Raw genomic sequence first — 20513 nt, 5'->3', positions numbered from 1 at the left:
TTACAAAACTTGGGTGGTCTCTTAAAAGCCTTGTCTGAAGCTCCGCTGAAAGTTTGGGGTTGGCACACCCAAAAATGCGCCCCCTGCAGCCACGGAAAGAGAAAAGGGGGGAGCCGATATTTCAGCCCCCACTGAACCCATCTTTACAAAACTTGGGTGGTCTCTTAAGAGGGATTGTCTGAAGCTATGATAAAAGTTTGGGGGCTGCACCCCCAAAAAAACACCCCCTGCAGCCACGAAAATGGAAAAGGGGGAGAGGAAAAAGGGGTGGAGCCCATATCTCGGGACCCCCTGACCCAATGTTTACAAAACTTGGGGGGTATCTTAAGAAGCCTTGTCTGATGCTCCTCTGAAAGTTTGGGGTTGGCACACCCAAAAATGCGCCCTCTGCAGCCATGGAAAGAAAAAAGGGGGGAGCCCATATCTCGGGACCCCCTGACCCAATGTTTACAAAACTTGGGTGGTCTCTTAAGAAAACCTGTCTGAATATCCCCTGAAAGTTTGGGGTCTGTACCCCAAAAAATGCGCCCCCTGCAGCCACGGAAAGGAGCAAATGTGCACAAGCACCCCCTCACACACACATGAGGATTTCCCTCTCTCTATCTCTTTCCCCGGCCGGCCGCACATCAGCTGATTCCTCCAGTACTCAATCCTGACTGATTGGCCAGAAGAAGACCCAGCTTGGCCACCGATTGGCCGGGGGAGGAGAATGCTGCTTACTGAAGTTTATGCTGCTTACTGACGGCCCCGAATTGGCCGAATTTATTCGCGAACTCCCGAACTCGCTGAATTCGCCCCCCCCCTGTTGCCCGCCAGTTTTGAGTTCGGTTCCTCCCGAACTAAAAACCGCCGAATCAAGGGAAATTCGGCTGATTTTCAGTTCGGGCCGAACCGAATTGACAGCCCTACCCGCCAATTAACAGGCCTGCCTGCAGCCCCTCAGCTGGCCAGTGGGGAAAACAGGCCAGCTAAAGGGGGGGACAATCCCCACACACGGGCGGCATGGCACAATAGTGTCCCTTCCGAGGTAAACCCGGAAGCGATGGCAACACTCTAGCACGTCCCTCAAAATAAAAACGTCTATGGTAACCACAGAGTTTTTGGAGAAATTTGCTAGAGCATCCCTGTCACTTCTGGGTTTGATGGGGATGCTCTAGAGTGGGGTTTTTTTGTTTTGTTTTTTTAGAGACATGCTAGAGCATCCCCGTCACTTCTGGGTTTACCCCGGAAGGGACATTATTGCGTGTGTGCACTGTATGTTTGCAAATCACCCACACACACCCCAAAGCTCGCACCGATGGCAAGGGGGGACCTGGCAACCCTTGTTTCAGGTGCACTGCACATCCCTTAAGTACATAAGAAAGGCCCTGCTGGATCAGACCAAGGCCCATCAAGTCCAGCAGTCTGTTCCCACAGTGGCCAACCAGGTGCCTCCAAGAAGCCACCACAAGACGAGTGCAGCAGCACCATCCTGCCTGTGCTCCACCGCACCCAAAATAATAGGCATGCTCCTCTGATACTAGAGAGAATAGGTATGCAGCATGACTAATATCCATTCTAACAAACAGCCATAAATACCCCTCTCCTCCATGAATATGTCCACTCCCCTCTTAAAGCCTTCCAAGTTGGCAGCCATCACCACATCCTGGGGCAGGGAGTTCCACAATTTAACTATGCGTTGTGTGAAAAAACACTTCCTTTTATCTGTTTTGAATCTCTCACCCTCCAGCTTTAGCAGATGACCCCGTGTTCTAGTATTATGGGAGAGGGAGAAAAACTTCTCTCTGTCCACTCTCTCCAAACCATGCATAATTTTATAGACCTCTATCATGTCTCCCCTCAGCCGCCTTCTTTCCAAGCTAAACAGCCCTAAGCGTCTTAACCGCTCCCCATAGGACAGTTGCTCTAGTCCCCTAATCATTTTGGTTGCTCTTTTCTGCACCTTCTCAAGCTCTGTAATATCCTTTTTTAGGTGTGGTGACCAGAACCAGAATTCCTTCTGTGTAGGATGAATGTCAAATCACTATCAAGAATTTCATGTCAGGATTGCGAGACAATCCGTTTTCCAGTCCACTCACACATGCTGGGGACCTGTGATGGCAGTTTCTTGGTATGGGGCATAGTGCTCACAAGACTCTCAGGAGCAATCAGCATACCGGTAAATGAGCAGGGTTGCCAATCTTCAGGTACTGGAAATAAGCAAACACCTCTGTACTCATACCTGGTGGTTTGGAAATTAGCACAGAACCAAAGTTGTATAACAATGTGCAAACATATATTAGGTGCTAAAATAATACAATTATATACAGAAAGACTTGTATTCTATTCTACAGTATACAAAATAATGTCCTGTATGCTATATGTGAGTCCTTTACACTTTGTTCATACAATTCCATCTATATTCCTTTCAACAGGGGTCCGGTGCTGGTACCAAAAAAAGTACCTTCTACTCCTTTTTGGACCCCTGTCGAATGAAATATAGATGGAATTGTATGAACAAAGTCTAAAGGACTCATATATAGCATACAGGACATTATTTTGTATACTTTAGAATAGAATACAAGTCTTTCTGTATATAATTGTATTATTGTAGCACCTAATATATGTTTGCACATTGTTATAGAAATTTGGTTCTGTGCTAATCTTCAGGTACTAGCTGGAGATCTCCTGCTATTACAACTGATCTCCAGCCAATAGAGATCAGTTCACCTGTAGAAAATGGCCGCTTCTGAGCAGCCGTGCAGCGGATAAGGCTGTATCAAGCACATACAACCAAGAGAAAGGTTGGCTGGAGCTGAAGAAGAAGAAGAAGAAATTTTCTCTACCTGTCTCAAAGCAGCTTACAATTGCCTTCCCTTCCCCTGCCCACAACAAACACCTTGTGAGGTAGGTGGGGCTGAGAGAGTTCAGACAGAACTGTGACTAGTTTAAGGTCACCCAGCAGGCTTCATGTGGAGGAGCAGGGGATACCAAACCAGTTCACCATTAGCATCCGCTGCTCATGTGGAGGAGTGGGGAACCAAACCCGGTTCTCCAGATTAGATTCCATTACTCCAAACCACCGCTCTTAACCGCTATACCACACTGGCTCTCCACGCTGGCTCCCACTCAAGCCATATGCTACAGATGATGGTTCACAGTACTGTCACGGCGGGTCCAACTACAAATATGGTGATCCAGACCTTAAAAACAGAGTCCACCGCTCTTAACCGCTACGACACGCTGGCTACTGGAAGCTTTTAGGAATATGTGTTCACCCAGTAGGGTTGCAAACAGGCCTGGAGGAAAATGTCCTGTCCCTCTAATAAAGGTTGAATGTGCAGAAATGTGAAGTTGGATGGCACAGAGCATAACATCACTGGGGAAATTGGTGTGGGTAAAGTGTCATCACGTCACATGTGACTTATGGCAACCCTATAGGGCTGCCAACTCCAGGTAGTAGGTGGAGATCTCCCACTATTACAACTGATCTCCAGCTGATAGAAATCGGTTCACCTGGAGCAAATGGCCGCTTTGGCAATTGAACTCTATGGCATTGAAGTCCTGCCTCTCGCCAAATCCCTCCCTCCTCAGGCTCCGCCCCAAAAACCTCCTGCCGGTGGTGAAGAGGGACCTGGCAACCCTACAACCCTAGCAAGGGACTTCCGAGGCAAGTGATGAAGCAGTGGCAATTTACCATTGCCTTCCTCTGCAGAGTCTTCCTTGGTGGTCTCCCATCCAACTACTGACCCTGCTTGTGTAAAGGGCTGTCACATCGCAGCCGATTTATGGCAACCCAGTAGGGTTTTCAAGGCAAGAGACTAGCAGAGGTGGTTTGCCATTGCCTGCCTCTGCAAAACAACCCCAGCCATTCCTCAGTGGTCTCCCATCCAAATACTAACCAGGGCCGACCCTGCTTCGCCTCTGGGATCTGACGAGATCAGGCTAGCCTGGGCCGTCCAGGTCCGGGTGACTGACCCTGCTTAGCTTTTGAGATCTGACGAGATCGGGCTATAGCAGTGGTTCCCAAACTTTTCAGGCCACTGCCCCCTCGGTTCCACAAACTCATCCCCAGCACCCCCTACCCTATCCAACAGCACAGTAGAAGGAGCCCACCTCTAGCACCCCCCTGCTGCCCCCTTGCCTCTTAGTGCCCCCCTAGGTAATTCCACTGCCCCCCAGGGGGTGGCACTGCCCACTTTGGGAACCACTGGGCTACAGCATGCTGCCTTCCGTCTCCACCGGGTAAATGTGTGTGTGTGTTAAGTGCCATCAAGTCGCTTCCGACTCATGGCGACCCTATGAATGAAAGTCCTCCAAAATGTCCTATCTTTGACAGCCTTGCTCAGATCCTGCAAATTGAAGGCCGTGGCTTCCTTTATTGAGTCAATCCATCTCTTGTTGGGTCTTCCTCTTTTCCTGCTGCCCTCAACTTTTCCTAGGATGACTGGGTAAATAGCATTCCATTAAACCTCTTATCAAGGTGACTTTTTTCCCTCCAGGCAGTTGGGAACCCCGAAACCAGGATTCGGCTCACCAGCTCCAGACAGATTAATCCAGGCTACAAACCACTCTGCACTTCAGTTTTAGCTATTTTAAATATCTGCTACAAACTAGGGTGCCAAATCCATTAACTGGTTCACCCTTGCTAGCACGAAAAACGCACTTCTCTCTCTTGGTCTGTGGCTGCCACCCTGTGGAAATTATGGCGTACTTCTAAACTTCCGACACATGCCGGGTAGGCCAGATCTCTTTGATTCCGTTTGGAAACACAAATGTGAAGCCATTTGCAAAATCAGGATGGTGAATGTCGATTCATCTATTACACCTGGAGACGTTTAAATGCATGCCCAGGTTTTCTCAAACCCCCAGCAGTGTGTAAAGGAGATAGTTATATGTGCATTGTTGCAGCCTTATACACAGATCCTTTCTATTTCTTCATTCTTTCAACCCTCAGCAGCCTAAAATACTATAGCATCCAGAGAGAGCTTTAAAACAAAGTGCTTAACAAAGGGACAGGAAAGACACTTTTTTTTCCTATTGAGGTTAGGAAATTTTTTGCCAGTTTTGTCTGTGGTTGTTTATGCATGGGTACTTTCGCTCGCGGTTGCCCCTGGTCTGCTTCAGTTGTTCCTTGGAGTTATTCATGCGTTTTCCATCCATTAGAGATGACCTCCCCGCCTCTTTACACACTGCTTTGTAATTGGCTGTGAGAGAAATAGGGTTGCCAGCCTCCAGGGGGTAGCTGGCGATCTCCTGCTATTACAACTGATCTCCAGCCGACAGAGATTGGTTCACCTGGAGAAAATGACCGCTTTGGCAATTGGACTCTATGGCATTGGACTCTATGGCATTGAAGTCCCTCCCCTTCCCAACTCCACTCTCCTCAGGCTCCACCCCAAAAACCTCCCGCCAGTGGCGAAGAGGGACCTGGCAACCCTAATAGAAACCTGTTTCCTGTCCATTTCTTTGAGGCCTAAACTAAACAAAATGTTGAACCACAAGCTGGACTGGGGTACAGTTAAAATACGTGGAGTCAAGCGACTAGATGTTCTTCACACCTTTGCAAATAGGGTTGCCAACCTATAATCAGTTCCCCTGGAGAAAATGGCCGCTTTGCAATTGGACTCTATGGCCTTGAAGTCCCACCCCTTCCCAAACCCCGCCTTTCTCGGACCTGGCAACCCTAGTGATGATGTCACTATTGGATGTGACATCATCAAGCCAGTGACATTGAGGCCTAAGCCTCATTTTAAGCCTGGTAACCCTCCTCCCCCGCCAGTTGCGGGGGGGAATCTGGCAACCCCAGGTCCACAGGATCAGTAAACTCTTCTCCACCATCGTATTTCAATTAATCAACTTTCTTCCTGTCAGCTTTCTTAATTGTCCAACTTTCACATCCATACATAGTAATGGGTAGGATTGCCAGCTCTGGGTTGGGAAATACCTAGAGATTTTAGGGGCGGAGCCTGAGGAGGGCGGGGTTTGGTGATGGGAGGGACTTCAATGCCATAGAGTCCAATTGCCAAGGCGGCCATTTTCTCTAGGTGAACGGATCTCTATCGGCTGGAGATCAGTTGTAATAGCAGAAGATCTCCAGCAAGTACCTGGAGGTTGGCAACTCTAGTAATGGGGAATGTGTGTGTGTAAAGTGCCTTCAAGTCGCAGCTGACTTGTGGTGACCCCTTTTGGGGTTTTCCTGGCAAGAGACTAACAGAGGTGGTTTGCCAGTGCCTTCCTCTGTGTAGCAACCCTCCCCTTCCTTGGTGGTCTCCCATCCAAATACTAACCAGGGCCGACCCTGCTTAGCTTCTGAGATCTGACAAGATTCAGGCTAGCCTGGGCCATCCAGGTCTATGGCACTGAAGTCCCTCCCCTCCCCAAACCCCGCCCTCCTCAGGCTCCACCCCAAAAACCTCCTGCCAGTAGCAAAGAGGGACCTGGCAACCCTAATAATAGTACACTCTACTTTCCCTTTAATAGTACACTTTCCCTTTAATAAAGTATCTTTCTGAACCCTTCTGATATTTATTTATAACATTTAAATGCTGCCTTTCTACCCAAATAGGATCCCCAAGGTGGTGAACATCAGGCACTACAATATTAAAATAACATTTAAAATGTATATATAAATATTTAATAGCACCATAAAAACATACATACACACACACAACCAGGGAGGAGGGCAATAAGAGTTTTACTGGGGGTATGGCAAATGTAACAAAAAAAAGTCTGGCAAAAGACAATGATAGAGGAAGACAGATGAATCTCCGTGGGGAGAATCTCCGTTGCGAAGTTTCAGTGAAGAAAAGAAGAGGGCCGCACCAAGGCAAAACGAAGGCCAAAGGCAAGGAACAATCGGTGCAGAGGGAAACTAATTCTTTTAATAACTTTTGCAACTAATCCTTTAATAATTTTTGCAACCCCTTCGTCAGGGGGAATCTAATAAAATAAAAAATACAAAATAATAATATAAACATGTGTGATACAGGATTAAAAACATTTTAAAAAATTATTTAGAAAACTTATACATAGGACGATTCACAGAGCATGTACAGAATGCAATATCTAATTACATCTAAATAATGAGAAAATTAAATAAACAACGTGTACTATGGATTGTGAATTTACAAAGAAATCACATTTTAAAATAACATTAATTAATACTAACCATTCAGATTCTTTTTAGCACTGTCCCCATGCACGCATTAAAGCAAAGGCAAGCTGTTCCAGCTAGTGCTGGTTCTTATCTACAGAAGCGCCTGCCAAGAAATGTCCTCATTTAAGTCCTTAGGGTACACAATTTTTAATCTCAAAATCCACTCCGCTTCTTTCTTCAACAGAATTCTGTCCTTCTGTCCATCTGATTTGTATATGACTCAAAACAAGAAGGCTGTGGGTTTATGTTTATATTCTAAGAAATATTCCACTACAGGAACACCAGCTCTTTCAGTGCCACAACCGAGAAGGCCCTTTCTCAGCTGTCGAGCCTCAGATATAGCTCTATTACTTGTGTAAAAATGCCCTCCTGAATAATTCTGTTTTATATAGTTTGCAGAATGCCAGGAAAGTGGGAGCCTTCATACGGTATTACAGAATACTTTATGAAAGTTTCTCTTGGGGTTCTCTTGCTCCCTTTCCTCCCCCCCCCCTTAGGGATGCCAGCCTCCAGGTGAAATCTGGGGATCCCCCGGAATGACAGCTCATCTCCAGACTATTGGAGAAAAAGGATGCTTTGGGGGGTGGACTCTATGGCATTGTACCCCACTGAGGTCCCTGTCCTCCCCACACTCCATCCCCAAATCCCCAAGAGTTTCCCTGACCTGGATCTGACAACTCTACCCCCAACTCCTGCCAGTGGGCAGGGGGGACCTGACAACCCTATCCCCCCCTTCACGCCCCTTCCTGCTTTTGTGCTGTGTCTACTATATCATAGGCAGTCATTTTGAGTTGCAAACCGCTCTGAATGCTTTCCACATGTGCACAAACACAATTAAAGCTGTTTTTCTGTCATTTACACGTGCATGCCAATAGCTGGAGAAGGGCCGACGGCCTACAGTTTACTCAGCCTATGCTATTGCACTTTGCAACTGGGGTGGGTTGCATGCTGTCCCCCTATTTATTCTTCTCCATCCCTCCTCCCCGCACAAAAGAACCCTACAGCTCTTTCGTGAGGATAGCCAGAACACCTCCTGAGGCCGGCGGTTAAAGAGAATGTGTTTGATTCATTCAGATCAGGGCGCCAGCGTCTTTCATTAGGAAGACCCAGCAGCCTTGCAGGCTGGATTTGCACGATTAAATCAGTCCGCTCAGCCATTCTTAAACACTTAATGTCATAATAAAAAACCCTGATTCATTTCCCAAGGCAGAGAGCTACAGGCGCTGTGTGTGCCGTTCTTCTCCGGCAATTTTGCTCCACGAGTCTAGGCAGCTCATCGTCCCTTGGAAAGGAGGTCTTGCGGCACTAGTGAAAGAGACAAAGGCAACTTGACAGGTGAACATTTCTCACTTCCGATTCGAGGGAGCATATTCGCTCCTGCTGGAATTGTGAAAATATAAAAGCCAGGAAGAAGAAGAAGGAGGAGGAGGAGGAGGAGGAGGGTGGGTTTTATACCCCGCTTTTCTCTACCTTTAAGGAGTCTCAAAGGGGCTTACAATCACCCTCCCTTACTGTCCCCACAACAGGCACCTTGTGAGGCAGGTGGGGCTGAGAGAGTTCTGAGAGAGCTGTGACTAGCCCCAGGTCACCTAGCAGGCTTCATGTGGAGGAGTAGAGAAACCAATCCGGTCCACCAGATTAGAGTCCCCCACTCTTAACCACTACACCACTCTGGCTCTCCAGCCATGGCAATTATTGTGGGGAGGGGGCAGTAATACCTATGAACGCCTACAGTGAGGGGACTATAAGATACCACAATCGCATAGGGATAGGCCCAGGGTATTCTTAAGTAAACAAAGTATAACTTTATTCAGAATACAGAAAGGTACATAACGGGCCCACTAGATTCCGTCATAGCAACTTGCCTAACCAGCTTAGAAGGAGCTAAGAGTAAAAGCTGGTCAGAAAATATTCCAGGTTCAGGTACCCTGGTACCACAGTGAAACATGAAATGATCTTCTAAATATTATAGGGACCAGAATGCCTAGGATGCGGGTTGGGTAGGGCTGCCAACCTCCAGGTGGTCCAAAAACTATATATATGACCTAAGCTGTATTTATCTTACTGATATACAAAACTGAAACAGCTAAATGGCTGTATAAATATCCTTTCAATTCTTATGAAACTTGTTGTTATATAACAGTCAGAACACAATGTAAACTTTATAAACTTATATATTATGAATAATTCTTTCTGATTTCAATTGTTCATTTTTAAATCAACATTTTCTCATCATTTGTTTCATTTTCTTTTACAAGAACGGCAACGTATCAATTTGCAACTTGCCAGTAGCTCACTTCTTCAGATACAGCTAGAATGTGAGTCCATCTATCCTGAAGTAGAGAAGACTGAATTAGACACACATTGGCAATGTGAATGTCAAAAGTAAGTAAATGACATTAGCAGGCATGGTTGGATTAAGTGTGATATGCAAAGGGTAGTAGGCGTGGAGAGATTCGCATTGGTCATGAGACAGGAATTCCAGATCTCTATTCAATGTATGTAAAGCTGGGGGCGGGGGGCATGAGACCACGATGTACGTGAAACAAAGCCAGTCTAAAGCGTGTGAACATAAGACCATAAGAAAGGCCATGCCATGCTGGATCAGACCAAGGCCCATCAAGTCCAGCAGTCTGTTCACACAGTGGCCAACCAGGTGCCTCCAGGAAGCCCCCAAACAAGACAGCTGCAGCAGCACCATCCTGCCTGTGTTCCACAGCACCTCAAATAAAAGGCATGCTCCTCTGATCCTGGACAGAATAGGTATGCATCATGACTAGGGTTGCCAACTACCCTCCACCCAAACCCCGTCCTGCTCAGGCTCCGCCCGCCCCCCAAATAACCCAGTGGCTAAGAGAGACCCAGAAACCCTAATCATGACTAGTAGCCATTTCTACTAGTAGCCAGGAACAGCCCTCTCCTCCATGAACATGACCAGTCCCCTCTTAAAGCCTTCCAAGTTGGCAGCCATCACCACATCCTGGGGCAGGGAGTTCCACAATTGAACTATGGAGTCACAAGTTTTCTTAAAAGACTCATAAAATGTGTCTTTCTTTCGATATATTTCGATATAAAAAAAAACCATGCAATGTATACAATGTATTTATAATTTAAACAAAGGAAGGAAGATACAAACCTTACATTGCTTCAGCATCTTGGGCTGGTGCTAGTTTCAGTATTCTGACTCAGGGCCAGAGGTGACAAACTGCGTGTTAACAGCTAAGGGCCCAGAGCCCTTTGGCTCCTGCCCTTTGACTTGTATCCAATGTATCTGAAGAAGTGAGCTGTGGCTCACCAAAGCTCATGCATACCCTACCAGAAAATATTTTTGCTAGTCTTTAAGGTGCTACTGGACTCTTGCCCTTTTCTACTACCCGTTTCTACAAACAAAGAAAGGCAAAGCGACACATCACAACCTCAAGACTCAGCGAGCTAAGAACCCTAAAACCCGGTAGCAATATGGAAAACGCCCGCATACAAAGCCTTGCAGGTTGGACTCTCCCCCTCCCGAAATCCTTTTGTGGATGACTGGCGGTGACTTCCCGGTCGCAACCCCTCGGGCTTTAGGACCCAGCTTCCACCGCTTCCTTTCCAAAGCGAGGGAGGGAGGGAGGGAGGGGGAAGGCCCGGGCGAGCCGCCGGCGGAGGGAGGGGGCGTGGCCCCCCAAGGCCGTCCTGGACAATGGGAGCGGCCGCCCGCCAATGAGCGCCGCCGCCGGGCGTTCCCTATTTACATGCCGGCGCGACGCGGCCAATAGGCGGGCGGGCGCTTCCCCGGGCGGCGGCGGCCGGGCGCGAGGCGGGGAGAGCGAGCTCCGGGGCCAGCCAGGATGGCCGCGGCTGCAGCGCGCGGCTCCCCGGCGGAGGAGCAGCAGGAGCCGCCGCCGCCGCCGCCGCCTCCCCCGGCCGCCTCCGCCGCTCCGAAGAAGCGGGGCGGCGACTGGCGGCGGAGGCAGGCCGCCCTCTTCTTCCTCAACAACATCTCCCTGGACGGGCGGCCGCCCTGCCCGGCCTCGGGGAAGCCGCCGCCGGAGCAGCCGTTGCAACCATTGCAGCCGTTGCAACCATTGCAGCCGTTGCAACCATTGCAGCCGTTGCAACCATTGCAGCCGTTGCAACCATTGCAGCCATTGCAACCATTGCAGCCATTGCAGCCTCCGCCCCGGCCCCCGTCCTCCTCCTCCTCGGCCCCCGCGGAGCCCCCGCGGCCGGACGAGGATGCACGCCCCGCCGCCGAGCCCGGCCGCCCCCGCCTCCTGCTGGCCCCCAACGGGCCGCCGGCGGCGGGGCTCCTGCTGCCCTCGGCCGCCGCCGAGCTGGACCCCTCGCGGGGGCTGGGCGCCGCCGCCGCCGCCCTCCTGCCCCAGCTGCTGCTCGGCAGCCCCGCCGGCGTCCTGGGGGGCGCCTCCAAGCTGCCCGGCCTCGCCCCCCCGGGGCTGCTGAGCCCCACCCAGCCCGCCGCCGCCGCCGGAGGAGCCTTCCCCTTGGAGGTCCAGAGGCAGAGGTGAGGAGGGGGCTGCTCGGACGCCTGGGTCCCTTCGGAGGGGAGGGGAGGGGACCTGTCTCCGGGGTTCCTGGCTTTGCAAAAGGGAAGTGGTCCCATGAAGCTGCCTTACCCTGAATCAGACCCTCGGTCCATCAAAGTCAGTATTGCCTGCTCAGGCCGGCAGCGGCTCTCCAGGGTCTCAGGCAGGGGTCCTTCCCATCACCTACCTGCCTGGGCCCTTGAACTGGAGATGCCGGGGATTGAACCTGGGACACATGAAGCTGCCTTATACTGAAGCAGACCCTTGGTCCATGGAAGTCAGCGTTGTCTGCTCAGGCCGGCAGCGGCTCTCCAGGGTCTCGGGCGGGCATCGCCCACCTGCCGAGACCCTTTAACTGGAGATGCCGGGGATTGAACCTGGGACACATGAACACAAGACCCTGCCTTATATTGAAGCAGACCCTTGGTCCATCGAAGTCGGCGTTGTCTGCTCAGGCCGGCAGCGGCTCTCCAGGGTCTCAGGCAGACAAGGGTCTTTCACATCACCTACCTGCCTTGTCCCTTTAGCTGGAGATGCCAGGGATTGAACCTGGGACCTTCTGCATGCCAAGCAGTTGCTCTACAAACCCAGCCAACTGTGCTCTGTTTTTCTGGGGAGGGGCTGTGGCTCAGTAGTAGAGCATCTGCTTGGCATGCAGAAGGTCCCAGGTTCAATCCCCGGCATCTCCAGCTAAATGGATCAGGCAGTAGGTGAAGTAAATAGACCCTTTGCCTGAGACCCTGGAGAGCTGCTGCCGGTCTGAGTAGACAATACTGACTTCAATGGACCAAGGGTCTGATTCAGTTTAAGGCAGCTTCATGTGTGTTCCTTTTGCTCCTTTCTGAAAGATGCCCATTCCATCTAGGTAATGGCTTCAGGGTTTGTTTTCCTGCGGCTTGTAAAGAGGCGCTTCGTCTTATGACTGTCGCTACTGTTTGTGCAGTGCAAGATAATTTTTTTTGTGAAGTTTATCTACTCCAGCTTCTTAGCTCGATCTAGGATGCCTGCTTCTCTGTTACCTCTGTGCCCCGTGATCACTACCAGAATTCACTTCCTGCAGGTTGCAAAGAGCTGATTCTTCTTGCTGCTGCTGCTCTTTTAAACTGTGAATTGTTTTTTAAAAAAGGTTCTTAAACTCCTGGTTATTATTTCCAGGTTTCCAATTCCTCTTGTCTCCACCTTGAGTTTGGTTTGCACCTCTGTTAACCTTCATGTAGCTGTATATTTATACTAAAGCGGTGCCAACAGCTTAATTCTACCATTCGTCCTTGGAAGTTTCACTTCCCTATATGTGTGTTCCTTTTTAAAAAAAAAATTCCATGGCTGTTCTGGCAGCCCTAGGAAGTGATACACGGGAAATCGACCAAAACTGCAATAAAAGCCGCAATCCTTTTTTAAAGAAATCCTACAAACCTGCTTAAATGGGAAGGGCTCTTAATGCCACAGAACCAGGAGTTGGCAATATCGATCTTTGCAGAGCATCCCTGGATTCTTGGCTTTGTTGCGCATCTCCAAAACCAGAGACAAACCTGAGATGACAGTAGAGGCTTGTTCCGAAGGAGGATGAGCTCTTTTTCTCCAGGAAGAGCCATCTCTCTTTAGGCACTTGGCTGGCAGTTGGCATGTGTGTATAAAGTGCCGTCAAGTCCCAGCCGACTTATGGCAGCCTAATAGGGTTTTCAAGGCAAGAGGCGAACAGAGGTGGTTTGCCATTGCCTTCCTGTGCATAACGGCCCTGGTATTCCTTGGTGGTCTCCCATCCAAATACTAACAGGGCTTAAGAAAAGCTAGGTGGAATGATCTTTGTGGAATAAGTCATTGCTTATATGTTCTTTGTGGAGGAAGAGTCTCTCCTCCTTTTCTTTCTTTATTCCCATCTTCTTAACCCCCCCTTCTTTTTCCTTCATGTCCGTGTGTGCTCTTGAAGAGCAAAAACAGCAACATAGAGCACTAAACGCTTAGGGCTATTTAGCTTGGAAAGAAGGTGGTTATGGGGAGACATGATAGAGGTCTATAAAATTATGCATGGTTTGGAGAGAGTGGACAGAGAGAAGTTTTTCTCCCTCTCCCATAATACTAGAACACGGGGTCATCTGCTAAAGCTGGAGGGTGAGAGATTCAAAATAGATAAAAGGAAGTATTTCTTCACACAATGCATAGTTAAATTGTGGAACTCCCTGCCCCAGGATGTGGTGATGGCTGCCAACTTGGAAGGCTTTAAGAGGGGAGTGGACATGTTCATGGAGGAGAGGGCTATCCATGGCTACTAGTCAAAATTGATGCTAGTCATGATGCATACCTATTCCAGCATCAGAAGAGCATGCCTATGATATTAGGTGCTTTGGAACGCAGGCAGGATAATGCTACTGCGTTCGTCCTGTTTGTGGGCTTCCTAGAGGCACCTGGTTGGCCACTGTGTGAACAGACAGCCGGACTTGATGGGCCTTGGTCTGATCCAGCATCGCCTTATGTTCTTATGAGAAATCGGTGAAGAGTCTGCAGAGAGACTCTCCTGCTTACGATTCCCTTCTTGCATGACACTTGGATGAATTTTCCTTCGCTCTAGAGTTGAAGCATAACTGCTTTTTTTGTCCTTAAGGTGCTTAAATTATGTTGGGCTTGAAATGCATCTTTCAGTCTCAGCAGGGCTGTTGGGTAAAGTAATTTGATTTTGCTGTTGCCTGCTTGGAGGCCCCTTTTAAGAAGGTTTACATTGGGCAGACAGAAGTATCTCTAAAATTAATAGCCTGGGTTGTATTTCTGGGTGTGGAACGATGGACAATGATTACAGAAATGCAGCATTATTGACCAGGAATTGGTCATTTGGTTTAAGCGCTGTTAAACAAATTGGAGCCCTTAGCCCTGGATTAAGATCCTGGATGGTGTTGCCACTCCCTTTGAAGGAGCAGGTTCATAGTCTGGGCCTACTGTTGGGTAAGCAGGTGGCACCTATGGCCAGGAGTGACTTTTACCAGTTCTGATCGGATGACCAGCTGAGCAGGAAAGATCTGGCAGCTGTGGTGCATTCCTTGGTTACATCTAGGTTAGACTGCTGCACTGCACTCCGCATGGGGCTGCCCTTGAACACATGAAGCTGCCTTATAGTGAATCAGACCCGTGGTCCATCAAAGTAAGTATTGTCTACTCAGACCGGCAGCGGCTCTCCAGGGTCTCAAACAGGGGTCTTTCACATCAGCTACCTGCCTAGTCCCTTTAACTGGAGATGCCGGGGATTGAACCTGGGACCTTCTGCATGCCAAGCAGAGGCTCTACCACTGAGCCACAGCCCCTGCCCCTTAAAAAGAGTTTGGATACTTCAATCAGTACAGAACGCTGCATCTGGTTTTCTAACTGGAGTGGGTCCTAGGGGTCGTATTGCTCCAGTCTTGGCCCGTTTACACTGGCTCCCAATCTGTTTCTGGGCACGATTCAAGGCACTGGCGTTTAAAGCGCTGTGTGGTTTGGGGCCAGTGTACATAAAGGACTACCTACTCCCGTACAAGCCTATCTGACTGCTACAGGCATCTTCTGGTGTTAGACTGGTGGCAACCTGACAGAGGGCCTTCTTGGTGGTGGTTCCAAAATTATGGAACAACGTCCCCAGGGACATTAATCTGTCCCTGTACGTCACTGTCTCCTGCCAGCAAGTGAAGGCTTCTGTTTTAGCTTCTGTTTTTGTGTATGTATCTTGCTTTTGGTTTTACTACGTGTTTTATAATGTTTACTACATGTTTTATAGTGTTTTCCTTTTACTTGTTATCTGTTTTGGGGACTGTGACTAGGCAGAAAGAAGATACATTTTGTAAATAAAATATAAGGTTCAGTCCTAGGGTTTGAGGGGACTCCACGGGGAGGTTCAGGAAACTTCCCCCAGGAGACAGCCCACTGGTCTTGTTTTAACCTGGCGACAACCCAGTGAAGTAGGCTAGACTGAGGGGAATAGTCTCACTGAACTTCGTGGCAAGGTAAAACGATAACCTGCCACTACATTGTCCCTATGTTAAAACCAGTAACCGTGAACCCAGAGATAATGAGGCAGGTCTCAAAAATGACATTTTTATGAAGGCTTCCTTGGGAGGTGGTGAGCTGTCCTTCCCTGGAGGTTTTTAAGCAGAGGCTAGATGGCCATCTGTCAGCAATAGAGGATGGTGCCGAGTTGTTTTCTGTTGCCCCAGAAGGTCGGACTAGAACCAACGGGTTGAAATTAAATCAAAAGAGTTTCTGTCTAAACATTAGGAAGAATTTTCTATCAGTTGGAGCGGTTCCTCTGTGGAACAGGCTTCCTCAGGAGGTGGTAAGCACTCCTTCCCTGGAGGTTTTTAAGCAAGAGGCTAGATGGCCATCTGTCAACAATGCTGATTCTATGACCGTAGGCAGATCATGAGAGGGAGGGCATCTTGGCCATCTTCTGAACATGGAGTAGGGGTCACTGGGAGGTGTGGGGGAAGGTAGTTATGAATGTCCTGCATTGTGCAGGGGGTTGGACTAGATGACCCTGGTGGTACCTTCCAACTCTACGATTCTATGACTGCACTTCGAGGAAACACGGAGTATTGGACCACTGAAAAAGGAGCGCGGTTATGTGCTATATAGAAGAGTGCTTTTATCTTTAAACAATATCTGCCTGTCTTTGACCATGGTCAACTGATGGGTATTCTGACCCTGCACTTTGTGAGATCTGTCTGGGCTATTCTTTCCACGCTGGCGCAAAGCATCATCTCAAGCTCTATCCCTCCCATCGTGACCTTCTTCCTCACTGCCGTTTGCATGTACAGTCCCGAAACATTTTTGAGAGCCGCCAACCAATAGGATTGTGCAAAGGAGCCAAAACCGGGACAAACCTTTTGTTTGTATAAGATACCTCCCAAGCATTTGTCTTTCCCCCTTTATAGTCTGTACCAAATCCTAGCTTTCTGTGTGTGTAAAGTGTCAAGACGCAGCCAGCTTATGGCAACCCCGTAGGGTGGATTTTTTTTTTGACAGCCCTAGAAAGTGATACATAGGGGAAAACGACAAACACTTCAATAAAAGCCACAATCCTTTTTAAAAACCCTACAAACCTGCGTGGTGTAGTGGTTAAGAACAGTGGCTTGGAGTGGTGCACTCTGATCTGGAGAACTGGGTTTGATTCCCCGCTCCTCCCCATGAGCGGCGGAAACTAATCTGGTGAACTGGATTTGTTTTCCCACTCCTACACGCGAAGCCAGTTGGGTGACCTTGTGCAAGTCACAGCTCTCTCAGCCTCAGCTACCCCACAGGGTGTCCATTGTGGGGAGGGGGAGGGAAGGTAATTGTAAGCCAGTTTCATTCTTCCTTAAGTGATAGAGAAGGTTGGCATATAAAAACTAACTCTTCTTCTTCTTCTAAAATGGGGAGGGCTCCTAACTTCACAGAACTAGGATATCAGCCTGAAGCCAGGAGTTGGCCATCTTGATCTTTGCAGCGTCCCTGGATTCTCAACTTGGTTGTGGATCTCCAAAATTGGAAACTAATCTGAGATAACAATAGAGAGTCTTGTTCCAAAGGAGCATGAGTATAAAGCTCTGTTTCTCCAGAAAGCTTCGTCTCTGTTTATGCACCTGGCTGGCAGTTGGGATGTGTGTGTAAAGTGCCATTAAGTCGCAGCCGACTTACGGCAACCCCGTAGGGCTTCCAAGGTAAGAGACGAACATAGGTGGTTTGCCATTGCCTTCCTCTTCATAGCGACCCTGGCATTCCTTGGTGGTCTCCCATCCAATTGCTGACCAGGGCTGACCCAGGTTAGCTTCTGAGATCTGAGGAGATCAGGCTAGTCGGGACTCTAGTTGTGCCAGCCTGTTATAAGTTATCCAGGCTATTGATGCTGCTGCCACCACCCACTCCGTTGTGCTACATAAATCAGAAGGAGCCATCACAATAGCTCTGTGATGTAATTCCCTCTTTGTGACCTTTTTCTGGATCTGTAGCCTTTTCTCCTTCCTCGTTCTGCATTGTTAGATACGATCTCTCCCTAGCTCGTGCGCAGTTCGGGACAGAAACTTATCGGGTGGGTTCTTCTGTATAAATCATGCCACATGTTTCTTTGGGTTGCATAAGTGCGATGTGATGCATGTAAGGATTTTTTTAATGAAACCTGGCTAGGTGCTGTCATTCACTGACTCACCAGTGTCATTGTGTCAGATTAGGACTGGAACCTGAGTTTGAATCACAGCACAGCTGCTACCTGGGCCTACCAAAATTTACAGGGTTTTTGGTCTTTCTCTCTTATGCACGTACACCCCACTCTTATGTAGGCATTTTGATCTTGGAAGAAAAGGATAAAATTTGTCTTAAGTGAATGCTTTAATAGTGTAATTGCATGTAGGGCTGTCGTATGCTGAAGATCTCAGGTTTGATAAACTGCCAGCATGGTGTAGTAGTTAAGAGCGGTGGTTTGGAGCGGTGGAGTCTGATCTGGAGAACCGGGTTTGATTCCCCACTCCTCCACATGAGCTGCGGATGCTAAACTGGTGAACTGGATTTGTTTCCCCACTCCTCCACACGAAACCAGCTGGGTGACCTTGGGCTAGTCACAGCTCTGTTAGAGCTCTCTGAGCCCCACCTACCTCACAGGGTGTTTGTTGTGGGGAGGGGGAGGGAAGGTGATTGTAAGCCGGTTTGAGTCTCCCTTAAGTGGTAGAGAAAGTCGGCAAATAAAAACCAACTCTTCTTCTTTTTCTTCTTCTTTATATCTCCATTTAAAGGGCCATGTAGCTGGTGGTAATGTGGTAAAACACATTACAGTGTTTTAACTTGATATCCAGATATCCTGCTGATGTTTGTTTCTGAACAAATACACTTCCTTTTTGTCCCCTATAAAATGTATGCCTTCTGTTTTCAGCATTTATTCTTTCCTACCTCTCGGACAGCAGAAACGAAGAGATGTGCTCTGTGGTAGTATTGGGTACAGCAGCAGTTAGCAGCTCACTCTCTTTAGTATTGCATTTAGTCAAATTTTTGCTTGTGTAAAACTAAGCCCTTGATACTTTTTCATAAATATTCCACGTGGCACAATGCTGTATGTCAGTTCAACCACATCCACCTCGCACCTGGTCCTAGGCAACATCACAACAGAAGTAAAAACATAGGAACATAAGAAAGGCCATGCTGGATCAGACCAAGGCCCATCAAGTCCAGCAGTCTGTTCACACAGTGGCCAACCAGGTGCCTCTAGGAAGCCCACAAGTAAGACAGCTGCAGCAGCACCATCCTGCCTGTGTTCCTCAGCACCTAATATAGAATAGGCAAGGCAGATCTTTATCATATATGGTGGGAATATATTAGAGCTACAACTTATTGGGAAAAAGTGGTTAATATTATATGGGAAGATCTGCAAATAGATATACCTATGAACCCAGAAACAATTTTATTAAGCTGTGTACTGATCATGCATAAGAAATGGCTTGATATGTTCCTCCACATGTTAACAACAGCAAGAGTAAATTTTGCTAGATGTTGGAAAGGTAAAAATTCACCAGGTTTAATTAGTTGGTTTGATAAAGTGAAAGAGACCTATGTATCGATAAAATTGACATATTACCAATATGACAAAACCGAGGATTTAGAGGAAGTATGTGTGTGTGTAAAGTGCCGTCAAGTCGCAGCAGACTTATGATGACCCCTTATGGTGTTTTCACGGCAAGAGTTCTACAATTTCCAGAATGGAAAATATACTTAAAAGTCTAGAATCAGATGGTGGTGGTTCATAAAGTGATTGCTTGTTTCGGAATATATAATATCTGTTTTGTATGTTTTATTTATTTTTTTACTCCTATATGTTTTGGTTTATGTTTGGATTGGACTGTTCCTTCTTTAATGCTGTAATAGATTTATTTATTTTTTAAAAATAGACATGCTCCTAAGTCCAGGGTCACCTCCTCTCTGGTCGGTTTCTTGGCACAGCTGTACTAGCTCCGCCTCTATGATCCTGGTGGTCCAGAGAAAAATGTGTCCCATCTCCTTAGGATGAAGAGATGGTCAGGCTTAGTTTGTAGCTCATAAATAGCAAGGGTATTTTAGAGCTTGCATGCTACTGTTCCATCATGGTGAAATGGAACCTCCATGTTCCGAGGCAGTCTGTCTCTGGACACCATTGCTGGGGCAACCACAGGGGAAGGCTTTGGCTTCTACGCCCTGCTAGTAGGGTTTCTAGGGACAAATGGTGGGCCACTGTGCAAAGCAGGATGCTGCGCTCAGTGGACAACCTGTCTGCTCTTAAGGTTGTTGTATTGATTTCAGCTGTGACTAGCAGAAGCGACCCCTCTGAGGACTTAAGCTAGGAGAAATTCTTTTGTGTTGCCTTTGACTTTGATGACTGTCCCTAGAATTGCAGAACCCAGGCTAAATACGTTTGGGAGAAACGGCTGGAAAACAAGACACCATTTGTTTCTGAGCCCCGTGGGAGAGATGAACTGGCGGACGTCCCTACTCAGCATCAAATAAGGAAGAGCACATTAAGATCTTGTCCCTGCAGGGTTCAAAATTAATGACTTTTAGGGCTGGCATGATATTGACTTAGCCTGTCCTTATATAACTGGCCAGGGTAGATTTATTTAGCTTTGCGCGTTTGACTTTTTTTTTTTTTTTGTCTTTTGAGAAAAAATACTCAGAGCGGCTTGATTTCTTTTCTTTTTTTTTAAGCGATCCAGTTACGAGAGTATAAAAAGGAGCCCAGGAAAGGTATACTTTAGAATTAGTTTTGCGAGGGAATCTAAAAGCCGTTCTCAACAGGGTAGCAGATTGGCAGACTGGAGGCTTTGTTCTCTTGAGAAGTTGTCGCTGAATGTTCAGAGCAACAAACCCAAAAGACGGTGATATTTTTAGCCTTTTTG

General features: G+C 47.9%; 1 protein-coding gene across 1 annotated transcript in view; it reads left to right on the top strand.

Moving 5' to 3' along the window:
• The first annotated feature begins 10956 nt into the window (after positions 1-10956).
• Positions 10957-20513, top strand: part of CABLES2 (Cdk5 and Abl enzyme substrate 2) — a 50173-nt gene continuing 40616 nt past the window's right edge. The window contains exons 1-2 of the mRNA XM_056845124.1: positions 10957-11195; positions 11304-11642. Of these exons, the coding sequence (XP_056701102.1) occupies positions 10969-11195; positions 11304-11642 (566 nt within the window). The 5' untranslated portion in view covers positions 10957-10968. The remainder of the gene's footprint in view (positions 11196-11303; positions 11643-20513) is intronic.

The sequence above is a fragment of the Euleptes europaea genome, chromosome 2 (assembly GCF_029931775.1).
Source record: "Euleptes europaea isolate rEulEur1 chromosome 2, rEulEur1.hap1, whole genome shotgun sequence".
In the NCBI taxonomy this organism is placed as follows: Eukaryota; Metazoa; Chordata; class Lepidosauria; order Squamata; family Sphaerodactylidae; genus Euleptes; species Euleptes europaea.
Note: the sequence above shows the minus strand (reverse complement) of the source record. Positions and strands in the feature narration are given on the sequence as shown.